Source organism: Hemiscyllium ocellatum, unplaced genomic scaffold (assembly GCF_020745735.1).
Source record: "Hemiscyllium ocellatum isolate sHemOce1 unplaced genomic scaffold, sHemOce1.pat.X.cur. scaffold_532_pat_ctg1, whole genome shotgun sequence".
In the NCBI taxonomy this organism is placed as follows: Eukaryota; Metazoa; Chordata; class Chondrichthyes; order Orectolobiformes; family Hemiscylliidae; genus Hemiscyllium; species Hemiscyllium ocellatum.
In genome coordinates, this window is record NW_026869102.1 from 157297 (window position 1) to 176322 (window position 19026).

General features: G+C 51.7%; 1 protein-coding gene across 1 annotated transcript; it reads left to right on the forward strand.

The window, feature by feature from the left end:
- The first annotated feature begins 30 nt into the window (after positions 1–30).
- cdipt (CDP-diacylglycerol--inositol 3-phosphatidyltransferase (phosphatidylinositol synthase)) lies at positions 31–19007 on the forward strand. The gene is made up of 6 exons (XM_060823297.1): positions 31–1100; positions 5419–5553; positions 6338–6491; positions 7811–7892; positions 10510–10591; positions 15404–19007. Exons 1-6 carry the CDS (start codon positions 1064–1066, stop codon positions 15571–15573), a joined length of 660 nt encoding a protein of 219 aa, XP_060679280.1. The 5' UTR covers positions 31–1063; the 3' UTR covers positions 15574–19007.
- The last annotated feature ends 19 nt before the right edge of the window (positions 19008–19026 follow it).

Sequence of the window (19026 nt, forward strand, 5' to 3'; positions counted from 1 at the left end):
GGGATTAGTGTCACAGGGAGAGGGAGAGTGGGACAGGCACACAGGGAGGATCAGTGTCACAGGGAGAGGGAGAGGGAGAGGGAGAGGGTTACAGGGACACAGAGTGAGAGAGTGAGAGAGTGAGAGAGAGAGAGAGAGAGGGGGACAGGGGTCTGTACACAGGGAGTGAGTGAGTGAGTGAGTGAGTGAGTGAGTGAGTGAGTGAGTGAGTGAGTGAGTGAGAGAGAGGGACAGGGGTCTGTACACAGGGAGTGAGAGAGAGAGAGAGAGAGGGACAGGGGTCTGTACACAGGGAGTGAGAGAGAGAGAGAGAGAGGGACAGGGGTCTGTACACAGGGAGTGAGAGAGAGAGAGAGAGAGGGACAGGGGTCTGTACACAGGGAGTGAGAGAGAGAGAGAGAGGGACAGGGGTCTGTACACAGGGAGTGAGAGAGAGAGAGGGACAGGGGTCTGTACACAGGGAGTGAGAGAGAGAGAGGGACAGGGGTCTGTACACAGGGAGTGAGAGAGAGAGAGAGGGACAGGGGTCTGTACACAGGGAGTGAGAGAGAGAGAGGGACAGGGGTCTGTACACAGGGAGTGAGAGAGAGAGAGGGACAGGGGTCTGTACACAGGGAGTGAGAGAGAGAGAGGGACAGGGGTCTGTACACAGGGAGTGAGAGAGAGAGAGGGACAGGGGTCTGTACACAGGGAGTGAGTGAGAGGGTCAGAGATTCAGAGAGAGACACATAGATAGACAGAGACACACACAAACATAAGGGACTCTGTCATTAAGAGAGAGAGACAGACAGGCACACGCATACAGGGACTCTGACATTGAGAGGAGGTGTGACTCCGAGAGAGAGAGAGACACGTGCACAGATACAGAAAGAGACTGTCCTTGAAAGGAGGAGAGGCAGAGGCAGACACCAGAGGGACTCTGATATTGAGAGGAGGAACCATCGGAGAGAGGAGGAGAGGCAGAGACTAAGCCACTGAGCCTTGTGCTCTGAGAAATTCGGTCTCTTGTGAGCCTTGCACTGAGACGGTGACAGAGGGGCTGAGGCTGAGAGAACCCGCCAACATGGTCAGCGTTTTCCTGTTCGTGCCGAACCTCATTGGTCAGTATCCTCCTGTGGATGTATCTGGGGTGGAGAGAGAGGGTGGCTCTAATGGGGGTTTCTAGGTGGACGAGTCTCAGACGGTGAGGGATAATGGGGCGGACTTGGCAGTGGGTCTAATTTGATCGGATTTAAGGATTGCCTGGTGTGCGTCGAGCTGAAAAAAACTGGACTACACCTCCTCCCACCCTGGCCCCACCATCCCATATTCCCAATTCCTTCGTCTCCGCCGCATCTGCTCCCAGGAGGACCAGTTCCAACACCACACAGCCCAGATGGCCTCCTTCTTCAAAGACTGAGATTCCCCCAGACGTGATCGATGATGCCCTCCACCGCATCTCCTCCACTTCCCGCTCCTCCGCCCTTGAGCCCCGCTCCTCCAATCGCCACGAGGACAGAACCCCACTGGTTCTCACCTACCACCCCACCAACCTCCGCATACAACGTATCATCCGCCGCCATTTCCGCCAACTCCAAACGGACCCCACCACCAGGGATATATTTCCCTCCCCTCCCCTATCAGCGTTCTGAAAAGACCACTCCCTCCGTGACTCCCTCGTCAGGTCCACACCCCCCACCAACCCAACCTCCACCCCCGGCACCTTCCCCTGCAACCACAGGAAATGCAAAACTTGCGCCCACACCTCCACACTCACTTCCCTCCAAGGCCCCAAGGGATCCTTCCATATCCGCCACAAGTTCACCTGTACCTCCACACACATCATCTATTGCATCCGCTGCACCCGATGTGGCCTCCTCTATATTGGGGAGACAGGCCGCTTACTTGCGGGACGCTTCAGGGAACACCTCTGGGACGCCCGAACCAACCAACCCAACCACCCCGTGGCTCAAAACTTTAACTCTCCCTCCCACTCCACCGAGGACATGCAGGTCCTTGGACTCCTCCACCGGCAGAACATAACAACACGACGGTTGGAGGAGGAGCGCCTCATCTTCCGCCTGGGAACCCTCCAACCACAAGGAATGAACTCAGATTTCTCCTGTTTCCTCATTTCCCCTCCCCCCACCTTGTCTCAGTCGGTTCCCTCAACTCAGCACCGCCCTCCTAACCTGCAATCCTCTTCCTGACCTCTCCGCCCCCACCCCACTCCGGCCTATCACCCTCACCTTGACCTCCTTCCACCTATCCCATCTCCATCGCCCCTCCCCCAAGTCCCTCCTCCCTACCTTTTATCTTAGCCTGCTGGACACCCTCTCCTCATTCCTGATGAAGGGCTCTGGCCCGAAATGTCGAATTTCCTGTTCCTTGGATGCTGCCTGACCTGCTGTGCTTTAACCAACAACACATTTTCTGCTCTGATCTCCAGCATCTGCAGACCTCACTTTTTACTCTTTTTTTTTGCTTTAGAACAGTCTATTGAGGAGGTTGTCCTGGACTGTGTACTGTGTGCAATGAAAAGGACACATTAACTGGCCCAAAGTTCAGAATGCAGGCAGAGAGGATGATAACTGGTCGAGTGGTGAGAGTTAATGCGGTGGGCAGCGTGAAAAGTGACTGTAAAAGTCTCTGTAAATATGGGAAGTGCAAAGTTACTGAAGATGCAAGTGTTTACGTCCCTTACGTTCAGAAGCTGGGGAAACAAGACTGGGGAGAAAGGTGAGGTCTGCAGATGCTGGAGATCAGAGCTGAAAGTGTGTCGCTGGAAAAGCGCAGCAGGTCAGATCCAAGGAACAGGAAATTCGACGTTTCGGGCATAAGCCCTTCTTCAGGAATGAGGAAATGATATGGGGAACAAAGAGCTGTCAGGAAAATTACCACAGATTTTCCATTCTGTCTTCACTAATGATGTACACCACTTCCAAGAAATGAGAGGGAGCCCACTGTGTAGGGAGGGGACAGAATACTGGAATTCCTTCTGGATGTAGGTTCAGTCACTGAGCTGGGAGGTTCATTTCCAGACGTTTCGTCACCGTACTAGGTAACCTCTTCAGTGACAAGATCAGAGTGGTGCTGGAAAAGCACAGCAGGTCAGGCAGCATCCGAAAAGCAGGAGCATCCACGTTTTGGGCAAAAGCCCTTCGTCAGGAATGGCCCGAAACGTTGATTTTCCTGCTCCTCGGATGCTGCCTGACCTGCTGTGCTTTTCCAGCACCACTCTAATCTGAAGATGTTACCTGATGGGGTGACGCAATGTCTGGAAATGAACCTTCCACCTCCGTGAGCGAACCTCTGTCCATAACCTCAACCTGAGTTACAAATCTTCTCCAAACTCGCGAATGGGATTCCTCGTTAGTGGGGGAGATTAAGGGGCTGAGAGAATGCTTGGCTGAGCCTCTAATGCGACCCAGACAAAACCTGCAGTGGTTTGGGAAAGAATTATACCTAACAAACCTACCAGAGTCTTTTGTCTGAGGGCATAGCAAGTAGGTAAGGGACAATCGGTCCCTGGTGAGACCACACTTGGAATATTGTGTCCAGTTCTGGTCGCCCTACTATAGGAAAGATACAGGGGCTTTGGAGAGGATGCAAAGGAGGTTTACCAGGATGCTGCCTGGACTGGAGGGCTTGCCTAATGAAGAAAGGTTGAATAAGCTTGGAGTTTTCTTCCTGGAGAGAAGGAGGAAGAGAGGGAGACCTGATCGAGGTTTACAAGGGAGTGAGAGGAATAGATAGTCAATAGCCAGAGCCTTTTCCCCAGGGCAGGATTGACTGGGACGGGGGGTCATAGTTTTGAAGGTATATAGGAGACGTCAGAGGTAGGTTCTATATGCAGAGAGTTGCGTGCGTGGAATGTATTACCACGGCTGGAAGCAGAGTCACTGGGGACACTGAAGTGACTGCTGGACATGCAGATGGAGAGCAGGGAGATGAGGGACAGACCAGAAACTGAGTGGGAATAACTGCGGATTCACACACGCGCCCAAGGTGACCTGGTGGGGTACTGCAGGGATCGGTGCCAGCATCCTGGCTATTGACAACATTTGGGAGTGACCCAGCTGTGAGAAGGCTCGACTTGCCAGAGAGAGGGGATGCATCAGATGTTGACCCAGGGGAGGGCAGGGTTAACCCCTGAGGTTAGATGGTTCGACTGGCCATGTATCGATCACACGTTTCGAGTGATGCGATGGGGAAACTGATCGAAGTGAGTAAAGTCCCAACAGGATGCAGCGAGGATATTTTCCCCTCGAACCAGGGGAAGAAGTCTTGGGATACAGAATACATCATTCAGGAACACCCACTCGGGAGGGTGGCTGAAGGCTGTGGAGAAAGAGACGCTGAATACTGTCAAGACAAAAAGAAATGTTCAAATTTTCAAGGCATCAGGGGTTGGGGGGGAAATAAATATAAAAACATTAAAGCATTGAGATGTGATCTGTGACCAGTGGAGTGCCACAAGGATCGGTGCTGGGCCCTCTACTTTTCATCATTTATATAAATGACTTGGATGTGAACTTAGAGATAATTAGTAAGTTTGCAGATGACACCAGAATTGGAGGTGTAGGGGACAGCGAAGAGGGTTACCTCAGATCACAACAGGATCTGGACCAGATGGGCCAAGGAATGGCAGATGGAGTTTATTTTAGATAAATGCGAGGTGTTGCATTTTGGAAAGGCAGATCAGGGTGGGATTTATCCACTTAATGGTAAGGTCCTAGGGAGTGTTGCTGAACACAGAGACCTTGGAGTGCAGGTTCATAGCTCCTTGAAAGTGGAGTCTCAGGTAGATAGGATAATGAAGGCGTTTGTAATGCTTTCCTTTATTGGTCAGAGTATTGAGTGGAGGTCATGTTGCGGCTGTACAGGACATTGGTTAGGCCACTGTTGGAATATTGTGTGCAATTCTGGTCTCCTCCCTGTCAGAAAGACATTGTGAAATTTGAAAGGGTTCAGAAAAGATTTACAAGGATGTTCCCAGGATTGGAGGATCTGAGCTGCAGGGAGAGGCTGAACAGGCTGGGGCTGTTTTCCCTGGAGCGTCGGAGGCTGAGGGGTGACCTTATAGAGGGTTACAAAATCATGAGGGACGTGGATAGGTCTTTGGGATGGGTGAGTCCAGAACTAGAGGGGCATAGGTCTAAGGTGGGAGGGTAAAGGGACCCAAGGGGCAACAGTTTCACCCAGAGGGTGGTACGTGTGTGGAACGAGTTGCCAGAGGAAGTGGAGGAGGCTGGATTTAAAAGGCATCTGGATGGGTATATGAATAGGAAAGGTTTAGAGTGCCACGTGCTGGTGAATGAGACCGGATTAATTTAGGATATCCTTCTGACTCTGTCTCTGTCTCTGTGTCTCTCTGGTTGTCTCTGACGCTCACACACACGCTGTGTGTGTCTCTCTCTCTCTCTCTGTGTGTTGTAGGTTACAGCCGCATCATCCTGGCCCTGATTGCATTTTACTTCATGCCGAGTGACCCAGTGTTGGCCACTTGTTTGTACCTGCTCAGCTCCTTCCTGGATTCACTGGACGGACATGCTGCCCGGTTGCTGAACCAATGTAAGACTTTCAGAGCGATGTTTCAGAGTGGGGCTGGGGGGGGGGGCACGTGGGGCAACATTTGGTTTAGACCCGCTCCCTGTGTCATGTGTCCCTGAGTGCAGTGAAAAGTTGTGTTTTCTGAGCAGTACAGGCAGACCATGACAAACAAGGAGATACAGAGGAGCTAGGCGTTCAGCGTACACTGCGCAGGAGATGTGCAGAACAAGATGAGCTTTGAAATTAGAGCGATCCGTTCAGCAGTTTGATAACAGCAGGGGAAGGAGCTGTTCTTGAACCTGCTACTGTGTGTGTGTGTGTGTGTGTGTGTGTGTGTGTGTGTGTCCAAGCTTCTGTATCCTCTCCCTGGTGGAACTGTTTGGAAGAGAGGGGTGGGAGATGTCTTTGAGGACACTGTCTGCCTTCCCGTGGAAGTGGAGTCTGTGGTTAGCTCATGTGATGGTCTGAGCTGTGCTCACCACCTTCTGTAATTTCTCACGGTCCTGGGGCAGATCCGTCGCTGTCCCAGACTGTGATACATCCGGACAGCGGGTTTTCCGTGGTGCCTCTGTGGAAAGCTGGTGAGGATCTTGGTGGACGTGCGGGATTTGCTGAGCCTCCTGAGGTGTTATTGTGCCGTCTTCAGCATCACATCTACGTGGGGAGACGAGGACGGGTGCCGGAGGGAGACCAGGGGGCTGAGGCCCTTTAGATGCAAGCTAATTGCTGCTGTTTTAGTGTGTTGTTCTCTCTCTCTCCCACTCCCACTCCCACTCCCACTTTTCCACCCCCCATCTCTGCACAGGCAGCAAGTTTGGAATGATGTTGGATATGTTGACTGACCGATGTGCCACCATGTGTTTGCTGGTGAATCTCTCCCTCCTGTACCCTCGTTACGTCTTCCTATTTCAGCTCAGTATGATCCTGGACATCAGCAGTCACTGGTTACACTTACACAGGTCAGTGACATTGAACCGAATCCCTACACACCTCCCTGGACACCAGCTCCGACCCCTCCCGGCACGGCATGGGTCCCCTGGATATCGTCTCTCCCCTTGGGGTATGGGTCCCACAAAATACCAGCCCTGCTCCCCACGGGAAACAGGCCAAAGACACCACCTGGGGAGCGGTTTGAGGGGAGGACCAGGGGAAACAGGCCAAAGACACCACCTGGGGAGCGGTTTGAGGGGAGGACCAGGGGAAACAGGCCAAAGACACAACCTGGGGAGTGGTTTGAGGGGAGGACCAGGGGAAACAGGCAGAGAATGGAGCCCGAGGGGAAGACCATGGAGATGCAGCACAAGAATGGGGCCTGGGGGTCGGTTCCTGGAGTGGACCAGGAGGAAAACAGGCCGAGAGTGGGGCCTGAGGGGAGAGGACCGGGGGAGGAACAGGCCGAGAGTGGGGCCTGAGGGGAGAGGACCGGGGGAGGAACAGGCTGAGAGTGGGGCCTGAGGGGAGAGGACCGGGGGGGGGGGCGGGGGAGAGAACAGGCCGAGAGTGGGGCCTGAGGGGAGAGGACCGGGGGAGGAACAGGCCGAGAGTGGGGCCTGAGGGGAGAGGACCGGGGGAGGAACAGGCCGAGAGTGGGGCCTGAGGGGAGAGGACCGGGGGAGGAACAGGCCGAGAGTGGGGCCTGAGGGGAGAGGACCGGGGGAGGAACAGGCCGAGAGTGGGGCCTGAGGGGAGAGGACCGGGGGAGGAACAGGCCGAGAGTGGGACCTGAGGGGAGAGGACCGGGGGAGGAACAGGCCGAGAGTGGGGCCTGAGGGGAGAGGACCGGGGGGGGGGGCGGGGGAGAGAACAGGCCGAGAGTGGGGCCTGAGGGGAGAGGACCGGGGGGGGGGCGGGGGAGAGAACAGGCCGAGAGTGGGGCCTGAGGGGAGAGGACCGGGGGGAGAACAGGCCGAGAGTGGGGCCTGAGGGGAGAGGACCGGGGGGAGAACAGGCCGAGAGTGGGGCCTGAGGGGAGAACAGGCCGAGAGTGGGGCCTGAGGGGAGAGGACCGGGGGGGGGGGGCGGGGGAGAGAACAGGCCGAGAGTGGGGCCTGAGGGGAGAGGACCGGGGGGGGGCGGGGGAGAGAACAGGCCGAGAGTGGGGCCTGAGGGGAGAGGACCGGGGAGAGAACAGGCCGAGAGTGGGGCCTGAGGGGAGAGGACCGGGGGGAGAACAGGCCGAGAGTGGGGCCTGAGGGGAGAACAGGCTGAGAGTGGGGCCTGAGGGGTCAGGTTGAGCGGAGGACCCTTGCTAATCCCAGTTTCCTGGTCTCCTCTCCAGCACCATGATGACGGGGAGCAGCAGCCATAAGAAGATTGACCTGAGTGGAAATCCCATCCTCCGTGTTTACTACACCAATGTGGTAAGGTCACTGTCTGTCAGCGAGGGGGTGGGCTGTGGGGGGGAGAGCCACCTTCTCACACCACAATAAATAGGAGCAGGAATAGACCATTCGGCCCCTCGAGCACCCTGTTGTGCCTGATCCGACATTCCTCGTGTCCGTGGTCCTGCCCTTTCTGCCTCTAGCCCTTTGTTCCCGACTGGTCAGGAATCTCTCTATCTCAGCCAGAAACGTACACGAGGACTCTGACACACACGCACACGCGCGCACACACGCGAAGAAATTCCTCCCCATCTCAGTCCAACATTGGAGCCTCTCTGTCCTGAGGCTGTTCCCTCTGGTCATACCGACTCCCGTGAGAGGAGAAATGTTTCAATGAGATCCCCTCTCACTCCTCCAAACCCAGGGAGCAGGGTCCCACACCGTTAACTGTGTGAAGTTTAAGGGGGATACCGAGGGTGGTGGGTGTCTGGAACGTGTTACCGACAGAAGTAGGCACAGTAGATTCATTTAAGGTAGATCTGGACAGATGCGTGAGTAGGTGGGAGCAGAGGGACACAGATCCTTAGGAATTGGGTTTAGACGGTGAATTCGGATCGACTCCGGTTGGAGGGCCGAAGGGCCTGTTCCTGGGCTGTAGGTTTTTCTTTGTACTTTGCCCATTAAAACAGTCCCTCCATCCTGGGGGCTAATCCTAGTGAACCCTGTCTAGGCTGCTTCCCGTGAAATGTTATCTCCCCTCGAGTAAGGAGGGGAACCCAAACTGCTCGCGGTACTCCAGGTCTCACCAGCACCTGGGAGAAAGTGAAGACTGCAGATGCTGGAGGGCAGAGACGGGAGTGGGCGGTGCTGGAAAAGCGCAGCAGGTCAGGCAGCATCTGGGCAGCAGGAGAGGTGGCACTTCATCCCCAAACCCTTCCTCAGCTGCTGCCTGACCTGCTGTGCTTTTCCAGCACTTTGTCCCCTTGCCAACCTAATCTGTGTGGAGTTTGCACATTCTCCCCGCGTCTGCGTGGGTTTCCTCCATAACCCTCCGCTTCCTCCCACACTCCAAAGATGTACAGGTTAGGGTGGGATTGGCTGTGGGGAAATTGTCCCGTAGTGCCCTGGGATGTGCAGGTTAGGGTGGGATCGGCCATGGGGAAATTGTCCCGTAGTGCCCAGGGATGTACAGGTTAGGGTGGGATTGGCCGTGGGGAAATTGTCCCGTAGTGCCCTGGGATGTGCAGGTTAGGGTGGGATTGGTCGTGGGGAAATTGTCCCGTAGTGCCCAGGGATGTGCAGGTTAGGGTGGGATTGGCCGTGGGGAAATTGTCCCGTAGTGCCCAGGGATGTACAGGTTAGGGTGGGATTGGCCGTGGGGAAATTGTCCCCTGGTGCCCAGGGATGTGCGGGTCAGGTGCGTTAGTCAGGGGGTAAACGTGGGAATGGGTCTAGGCGGGATACTCTTCGGAGGGTAAGTGTGGACTTGTTGGGGCGAAGGGCCTCTTTCCACGCTGTAGGGAATCTGACTTCACCCCCTCAGTCTGTCACTTCCCTCTGTAATCTGCAGCGTTCCTGTCTGGTCTCACCCATCCTTTACCCCTTCCCCACCATCCCAGTAACCTGAGCACATCCCAAACACTGCAGCCTCCTGCCCCTTTCTCCCCCTTTCCTGTTACTGACTTCAGAATGAAAGTCTCTGTCTCTCTCTCTCTGTCTCTCTCTCTCTCTGTCTCTCTCTCTCTCTGTCTCTCTCTCTCTCTGTCTCTCTCTCTCTCTGTCTCTCTCTCTCTCTGTCTCTCTCTCTCTCTGTCTCTCTCTCTCTCTGTCTCCCCCTGTTTCTCTTGTGTTGTGAAACTTTTTCCGACGATGTCGGAGGGTTTGAGCTCGGAGGAGAGGCTGAGGCTGTTTTCCATGGGGTTTCGGAGACTGAGGGGTGACGAGGGGCATGGATAGGGTGAATAGAGAAGGTCTTTTCCCCCTGCGATGGGGGAGTCCTGAACTAGAGGAATATAGGTTTAAGATAAGAGGGGGAAAGATATAAAAGGGACCTAAGGGGTAACTTTTTCACCCAGAGGGTTGTACGTGTATGGAATGAGCTGCCAGAGGGAGTGGTGGAGGCTGGTACGACTGCAACATTTAAGGGGCGTTTGGGTGGGTATAGGAATAGGAAGGGTTTGGTGGGATAGAGGCCGGGTGCTGGCAGGTGGGAATGGATTGGGTTGGGATAACTGGGTCAGCACGGACAGGTTGGACCGAAGGGTCTGTTTCCGTGCTGTACATCTCTATGAATGTGTGACAGGGACAGCACGGGGTTAGATACAGAGTAAAGCTCCCTATAATGAGGGATATAGAGGGTCTCCTCCATTAAACACTCATAGGCCAGATGGGTTTAGTGGGATATGGGACTAGATTAGGTTCGGATATCTGGGTCAGCATGGACGGGTTGGGCCGAAGGGTCTGTGACTGTGAGATCCTAAAGCTGGAGAAGCAGCTGTTTAAATCCTGGGTTAAAATGTAGACATAGGATTCAGAGTAGGCTATTCTGGTCTTGCTGTGATATTCCGTTTGATCACGGCCTATCCTTTATCCTGTTGTTACATGGAGATTTTTACCAGGTGTCTGATATTTTCCCTGTGTTTCTGTTCTTCCTCAGAAAGTCCTATTTGTGATGTGTGCCGGTAATGAGCTCTTTTACGCGATGCTTTACCTCTTGAGTTTCATGGAGGGTCCTGTAGGTAGGTATTCACTTCCTGAGCAGCGATGGAACCCAAGTCGTCTGTGTTGCGCGTCTGTGTTGCGCGTGTGCGATTGGCTTGAAGCAGGTCTGGAATCTGAAACCACTCTGCTTCCCCACCCCACCCCATCCCCTTTTGTGGGGTCCTGGGGAAATGTCTGAACAAAGAGACCTTGGAGTGCAAGTTCATAGCTCCTTGAAAGTAGATAGGATAGTGAAGGCGTTTGTAATGCTTTTCTTTATTGGTCAGATATTGAGTACAGGAGTTGGGAGGGTCATGTTGCGGCTGTACAAGACATTGGTTAGGCCACTGTTGGAATATTGCGTGCATTTCTGGTGTCCCTCCTATCGGAAAGATGTTGTGAAACTTGAAAAGGTTCAGAAAAGATTTACAAGGATGTTGCCAGGGTTGGAGGGTGTGAGCTATAGGGATTGGCTGAACAGGCTGGGGCTGTTTTCCCTGGAGCGTCGGAGGCTGAGGGGTGACCTTATAGAGGTTTACAAAATTATGAGGGGGATGGATAGGGGAAATAGGCAAAGTCTGTTCCCTAGGGTCAGGGAGCCCAGAACTAGCGGGGCATAGGTCCCTTTTATATCTTTCCCCTCTCACCCTAAACCTAAGGGGTAACTTTTTCACCCAGAGGGTGGTACGTGTATGGAATGAGCTGCCAGAGGAAGTGGTGGAGGCTGGTACGACTGCAACATTTTAAGGGGGGTTTGGATGGGTATAGGAATAGGAAAGGTTTGTAGTGTACATGGATTTTAGTAAGGCATTTGATAAGGTTCCCCATGGTAGGCTTATGCGGAAAGTCAGGAGGCATGGGATAGTGGGAAATTTGGCCAATTGGATAGAAAACTGGCTAACCGGTCGAAGTCAGAGAGTGGTGGTAGATGGTAAATATTCAGCCTGGAGCCCAGTTACAAGTGGAGTTCCGCAGGGATCAGTTCTGGGTCCTCTGCTGTTTGTAATTTTTATTAATGACTTGGATGAGGGAGTCGAAGGGTGGGTCAGTAAATTTGCAGATGATACGAAGATTGGTGGAGTTGTGGATAGTGAGGAGGGCTGTTGTCAGCTGCAAAGGGACTTAGATATGATGCAGAGCTGGGCTGAGGAGTGGCAGATGGAGTTCAACCCTGCCAAGTGTGAGGTTGTCCATTTTGGAAGAACAAATAAGAATGCGGAATACAGGGTTAACGGTGGGTTCTTAGTCAGGTGGAGGAACAGAGGGATCTTGGGGTCTATGTACATAGATCTTTGAAAGTTGCCACTCAGGTGGATAGAGCTTGTAAGAAGGCCTATGGTGTATTAGCGTTCATTAGCAGAGGGATTGAATTCAAGAGTCGTGAAGTGATGTTGCAGCTGTACAGGACTTTGGTTAGGCCACATTTGGAGTACTGTGTGCAGTTCTGGTTGCCTCACTTTAGGAGAGATGTGGAAGCTTTGGAGAGGGTGCAGAGAAGATTTACCAGGATGTTGCCTGGAATGGAGAATAGGTCATACGAGGATAGGTTGAGAGTTCTCGGCCTTTTCTTGTTGGAACGGCGAAGGATGAGGAGTGACTTGATAGAGGTTTATAAGATGATCAGAGGAATAGATAGAGTTGACAGTCAGAAACTTTTTCCCCGGGTACAACAGAGTGTTACAAGGGGACATAAATTTAAGGTGAAGGGTGGAAGGTATAGGGGAGATGTCAGGGGTGGGTTCTTTACCCAGAGAGTGGTGGGGGCATGGAATGCGCTGCCCGTGGCAGTGGTAGAGTCAGAATCATTGACTACCTTTAAGCGGCAATTGGATAGGTACATGGATGGGTGCTTAATCTAGGATAGATGTTCGGCACAACATCGTGGGCCGAAGGGCCTGTTCTGTGCTGTATTGTTCTATGTTCTATGTTTGGAGGGATAGAGGCCAGGTGCTGGCAGGTGGGAATGGATTGGGTTGGGATAACTGGGTCAGCACGGACAGGTTGGACCGAAGGGTCTGTTTCCGTGCTGTACATCTCTATGACTTGATGGGACGAATGGCCTGTGCGTGAGAGACCAGCAGGCAATGCAATGGGCTGAACAGCCACAGCACCCCACTCTCTGAGCTCCTCACCGACCTGGTGAATATATCGGCCATTCCTTCCTGGGTCAGAATCCCAGGATTCCCTCCCTCCCTTGGGGTCTACCCACAACAAGGGGACTGCAGTGGTTCGATGGGGCAGCTCAGACCCACCTTCTCAGGGGGGCAACTAGGGATGGGGGGCAACTAGGGACGGGGCGATAAATACTGCACCCAGTATTTATTCATTTATTTTAAATGATTCTGGTTCAGTCCCTGAACCACTAAACCCTGCAAGACCACAGGCTGGGATGGGTGGCTAGTTTATTCAGGCAATCCAGAGCCAATGGGCTGAGTGGCCTCTCTCCGCTGTCTCGCTGGGGGTAACAGCCCAAGAATTGAACCGCACTGATCCTAGTGTCCTCACGGCTGTGAGGGTTTTGTAAATAGTCCCCGATATACCTGACTTTCCGAGACAGACTGCCAGGAAAACACACATCCGGACTCTGTGTTCTGAACAGGAAATTTCAATTCGTTGCAAATAATTAATTTGCCCATCGCTGAATCCTATCTTCACCCATCGGAAGTTAAAGCTCTTTTTAACCCCCGATAAAATTCCTGCTCCACAATCCTATGACCATACAACAGAAACGTTGGTGTCATGGACAGAGGGAAGACCGGGAGGGAAGCTCAATAGGACCTGACCAATGAGATTCACTGAAATAACTGTCAGGAACTCCTGCTGCACCGTCCCCTTCCTTCAGAACGTCTTCTCACTTCCCTCCAGGGTGTGGAGGTGTCGGCGTTGGACGGGGGTGGACAAAGTTTAAAAATCACACAACACCAGGTTATAATCCAACAGGTTTATTTGGAAGCACTAGCTTTCGGATCGCTGCTCCTTCATCAGGTGGTTGTGAAGGTATAAGATTGTAAGACACAGAATTTATAGCAACAGTTTACAGTGTGCAGTAGCTGAAATTATACCCTGAAAAAGACCTGGATTGTTTTAGTCTCCCATCATTTCAAATGACCATGTTGGTTTCAGTTCTTTCATATGTAAATGCCAGAGCTTTTTAAAAAAAAAATCTACATTCTCAAGTGAACTTGTAACAGTTGGTGTCATGTCGGCCCAGAGAATGTATTGAAGGTGTGAGCTTCCCTGTGTGAGGCTGTCTGTACCACAACGGTCAGACTGATTCTAATCGATAAAAATGGATTTTCAGAATTTTACATGGATTCATGCAGTTTTTGAGCAAAGTAAAATGTAATTCTGTAAGTACAAATTCACCCGTGTGTGTGAGTGTGTGTGTGTGAAGGAGGTGGCACAGTGTGACTGGTTCACAACTTGTGAAGTCTCTCATTTATTGGATGAAAGCAACCAGATACAGTAATGGACAGGGGGTGGGGTGGGACAAACGGGTTTATTTTCCAGCAGAATTTCCCCCCCACCGCAGAAATGGTTTCTTCCCTTGGCTTCTGGATGTCCTTTTCACTCCCAGTTACCTGGGAATTAATCTCATGGTGATCGGAAGGCAGATGGAACTTTATCCTTTGTTGCTAAAGGGGATTATGGAGTTTAAAAGTGGGGAGGTTATGTTGCAGCCCTACAACATCCTGGTAAGGGCACACCTGGAATACTGCGTGCACTTTTGATCTCCAGAATTAAAAATGGATGTACTTGGAGTGGAGTGGAGTGGATGCAGAGGAGGTTCACTGAGTTGATTCCTGGAGTTGGAGACAGTGAGGTTGGCAGACGTTGGAGATCAGTGTTGTGTGTATTGCTGGAAAAGCACAGCAGGTCAGGGAGCATCCTTTCCTGATGAAGGGTCGTGTCTGAAACGTTGGCTCTGATGCTCCTCGGATGCTGCCTGACCTGCTGTGCTTTTCCAGCAAGACACTCTCGACTCTGATTCCAGAGTTGGCTGAGTAGACTGGGATTACATTCATTTGAGTTTAGAATGAGGGGACCTTTATAGAAACATATGAAATGATGAAGGGAATCGAGAAGATAAGAAGCAGGGAGGTTATTTCCACTGGAGGGTGAAACTAGAACTAGGGGCGTAGCCTCCAAATAAGGGGGAGCAGAGTTCGGACTGAGCGGAGGAGGAACCCAGAGGGTTATGAGGTGGTGGGATTCCCTGGCCAGTGAAGAGCTACAGGGAGAGGCTGGGGCTGTTTTCCCTGGAACATCGGGGGCTGAGGCATGACCTTATAGAGGTTTATAAAATCATGAGGGGGCATGGATAGGGTTAATGGCAGCCCTTTTTCCCCTGGGTGGGGGGGGATTTGAAGTCTAGGGGAGCAGTCTTAAGGTGAGAGGGGAGAGATTTAATAAAGACGGGGGGGGGGGCAGCTTTGACAAAGGGTTAGTTAGACTCAACGTCAGCTCTTTTCTCTGACGTTGCTGCCAGACCTGCTGAGTTTTTCCAGCATTTTCTCTTTTTTTTTGGTTTCAGATTCCAGCATCTGCAGTAATTTGTTTTTACCTTTTTTTTTAATGAACAGGAAAGGGTTTGGAGGGATACGGGTCAGGAGCTGGGGCAGGTGTGGGACTAGGGAGCAGTTTGGCCGAAAGATCTGTTTCTGTGCTGTGCGACTCTGAGAGAGCCACAGTTCAGAGTCCAAAAAAAGGCAGAATATTTCAAAGCTGGGGTTGTTTGATACAGTGCTGCGGGTGTCTCCTGGTTCAGGCTGGAAGGTTGGGTGTAGTTCTCGAGATGGACTCCCGGCTCTCTGCTGCTCGATTGTAATCCCGGTTCTGTCTGTCCACAGTACCTCTCCTGAATATAGGCCTGTTCCAACTCCTGCTGTACAGTTCCTTCCCGATCTGCCTCATCAAAACAGCCATCAGCATCGTCCACCTGATCACAGCATCTCGCAACATGGCGGCCATAGACCAAGCAGAGGGTGAGAGGGGCCTTACAACCTGTAAGCTGGACTGAACGCCAACAGGAACGTGTATCTCCCCCCCCCACCACCTCACCAACCTCAACAGTGTGTCCCAGTCCAAGGAAACTATCCCAGTGCTATTCTGCACCCTCTGTGTGTCCGTGTGAGAAATGACAGGCACCTTCCCCCCTATTCCTGCTGCCAAGTGCAGCCACTTACTGAAGGAAATGTTTTACCGGAGATGTGTTAATAAACCTGTCCAGCATTGAGAGTCGTCTCAATGTCTTTGCGATGATAAAGTGGAGTGGGCCGCAGTGGGACAGACAGAGAGAGGGTGTGGGTGCGGGTGGAGAGGCTGTGTGGCCGTGTGAAAGGAGAGGAAACCGATCTCTGTCCAAAGGAATGTTTGTTCCTCACCCTCCCACCGCCTCTGGCTATAATCTCAGCCTCTGTTCGCGACTCCGCTTGGGAGGGGAATCGGCAGGAACGTTGGTGACGGATAATACCAATGTCCGAGTTACCTCTGCCTCAGTGCACAGAGAAGGGAGGGAATTAACCTCTTCCCACTCTCTTTATATCTCCCTCGTTCCCCATCTCACGCTCTCTCTCTCGCGTGTTTTCTCTCTTGTATTCTCTCTCACGCTCTCTTTCCCCCCCCTCCAATTCCTCTCTCGATGTGACTGTGACAGGTGGAAAGTGCTGACAATCCAGCCACCCCCTCCCTCCCACCCCCTTCCTCAAGTCACACTATTGATGGGTTTACTGTCAAACAGTGAAGCAGCCCATTGCTTTCCTCTGGGTCTCCTATCCAGAGAGAAAGGAATGTAGGTCTGGCTTCTCGCGTGAGGACCCATTTGTCTGTTCGCTGTAATCGGAGCTTATTCTGAAATTAACGTTGTGTAGACTGGTTAGGTTCTGAGCTGTGTATCTCCTCCATCTCACAACAGAAACAGTCGTGATGCAATAAGGCAAGAGGTGATTGTTAAAGTGCAAAAGGGGAATAAGATCCTAGCCCACATGAATAGAATATGATGTTTCCTCACATCTACTGTTTCTCGTGTTGATGATGTCGAATAGCTGGTAAATGGGGCCAGTTCTGATCACAATGACCTTGGGTCCGAGTCTATTCCAGTCTTACCAAGTTGACAGAAATATTGATCTTTGAAAACTCTTACCAGGTTCCTCAGTAACTTGTACTGGGAACAGGGTTTCAGGAGTAAAACTTGCAGCTTCTATCTCCCATATTGGACTGTAAATGGGGTCTGAAATGCCAAATTCTCAAGCCAGGCTGGGTTTCTAGGCAACAGTTACCAAAGGTAACAAGCCCTACCTAAGGTGGGGTTTCCCAAGGCAGAGGGTTATCCGAAGGGCATGCATGGGAAGTATTTCAGTTAATCAAATACCGGTTAACACAGTTGGCCACGCACCGGGACATGGCGATCTTGTTCAGATTGTCCGAAGATAATCGAGGTTCCTCTGTACTCAAAACATTAAGCCATGTCTGTTATCTCTTCGAAAGTTCTTTGCTTGGCTGTTTCTTCAAAGTTATTTTTTTTTCAAATTCACTGCGAGGGTTGGGACATCACTGGGTAGGCCAGCATACATTACACATCCCTAATTGCCCCCTGCCCCGGGCAGCTGAGCATCAACTGCCTTGGTGTAGGTCTGGAGTCAGTTGGGTTCTCATGATCAATCCACAATGCTTTTGTGGTTATCGCTAGATTGACTGAATTCAGATCCCAACATTTGCTGTGGTCGGTTTCGAAACCCAGCTCCCTGGCACACAGCGTGGTTTTCCTGGATTCAGAGTTTAATGATAATGTTACTAGGCCGTAGCTTCCCCTTGCCCCTTAATTAGAAATGGCTGTTGGCTTATAGCTCAGATTAAACTGCTGCACTCAAGGGGAAAAGGTACCGGTTTTAAATCAAGGAAGGTAGAAGACAGAGGGTGATGGTGGAGAGTTGTTTTTCAGACTGGAGGCCTGTGACCAGTGGAGTGCCACAAGGATCGGTGCTGGGTCCACTACTTTTCGGCATTTATATAAATGATTTGGATGTGAACGTAGGAGGTATAGTTGGATGGTGACACCATAATTGGAGGTGTAGTGGACAGTGAAGTAGGTTACCTCAGATTACAATGGGATCTTGATCAGCTGGGCCAATGGGCTGAGGAGTGGCAGATGGAGTTTAACTTGGGTAAACGTGAGGTGCTGCATTTTGGGGAAAGCAAATCTTAGCAGGACCTGTACGCTTAATGGTAAGGTCCAAGAGTGTTGTAGAACAAAAGTGCAGGTTTATAGCTCCTTGAAAGTGGAGTCGCAGGTAGATAGGGTAGTGAAGAAGGTGTTTGGTATGCTTTGCTTTGGTCAGAGTATTGAGTACAGGAGTTGGGAGGTCATGTTGTGGCTGGACAGGACATTGGTTAGGCCACTGTTGGAATATCGTGTGCAATTCTGGTCTCCTTCCTATTGGAAAGGGGTTGTGAAACTTGAAAGGATTCAGAAAAGATTTACAAGGATGTTCCAAGGAGAGGCTGAACAGGCTGGGGCTGTTTTCCCTGGAGCGTCAGAGGCTGAGGGGTGACCTTATAGAGGTTTATAAAATCATGAGGGGGACATGGATAGGGTTAATAGACAAGGGGTGAGGGAGTTCAGAACTAGAGGGGCAGAGGTTTAGGGTGAGAGGGGAAGGATGTAAAAGGGACCTAAGGGGTAATTTTTTCAGCCAGAGGGTGGTGTGTGTGTGGAATGAGCTGCCAGAGGAAGTGGTGGAGGATGGTACGATTCCATTTAAAAAGTACGCGGATGGGTATATGAAAAGGAAGGTTTCAGAGGGATATGGGCCAAGTGCTGGCAAATGGGACGAGATTAATTTCAGATATCGGTGTGGACGAGTTGGGCTGAAGGGTCTGTGTCCGTGCTGTGCAGCTTCTCTGACTCGAAGTTGTATAAAAAGGTTCAAAACCATATAACTGAAGCCCCTGGCAGATTGTAGCCCCGATGTTAGTGGGTGAGAGCAGGGAGGGGGCGAGTCCAGGTACTCTGTGTGCATGTGTGCACTCCAGCACAGTAGCTATGTGTGCGCTGGATCCTCAGCAGAGCTTACTACAGCCTAGTACAGGCAATCCAGCAGAAACCTCCTTTCCTGTGAAGGAAAGTGACCCATTTCTGCCTGGGTAGAAAAGGACACGAAAATCTCTAGCTGCTACCTCTGCTGCCTCGTGTTGTTTAGAAAGAGCCAGCAGCAACAGAAATAAAACCATTCATTGCCGTCTGTGATCAGAACTGGTGCTATTGAACTGTGCTTCTCTTTTATTTCCCCAATCCCTTTACAGTATTCACGTGGTCTTTGTTCATGTGCGACTCTGTGGAAATGTTGTGAATGGGGGTAGAGTTCAAGTCACACAGTTATAGATCAGTAAAGTCCACTTATTTACTTCTCACCTTAAGCTGCAAGGTTATTTCCAATAAATAATGGTTTTTGTCAATGATGAGAAAAGCTCGTGT

Bases quoted from the DNA above. Each gene is read 5' to 3' on its own strand.
- cdipt (XM_060823297.1), top strand. From the start codon at position 1,064: ATGGTCAGCGTTTTCCTGTTCGTGCCGAACCTCATTG. The intron at 6,492-7,810 runs GTCAGTGACATT...TCTCCTCTCCAG, and splicing joins CACTGGTTACACTTACACAG to CACCATGATGACGGGGAGCA. The intron at 7,893-10,509 runs GTAAGGTCACTG...GTTCTTCCTCAG, and splicing joins GTGTTTACTACACCAATGTG to AAAGTCCTATTTGTGATGTG.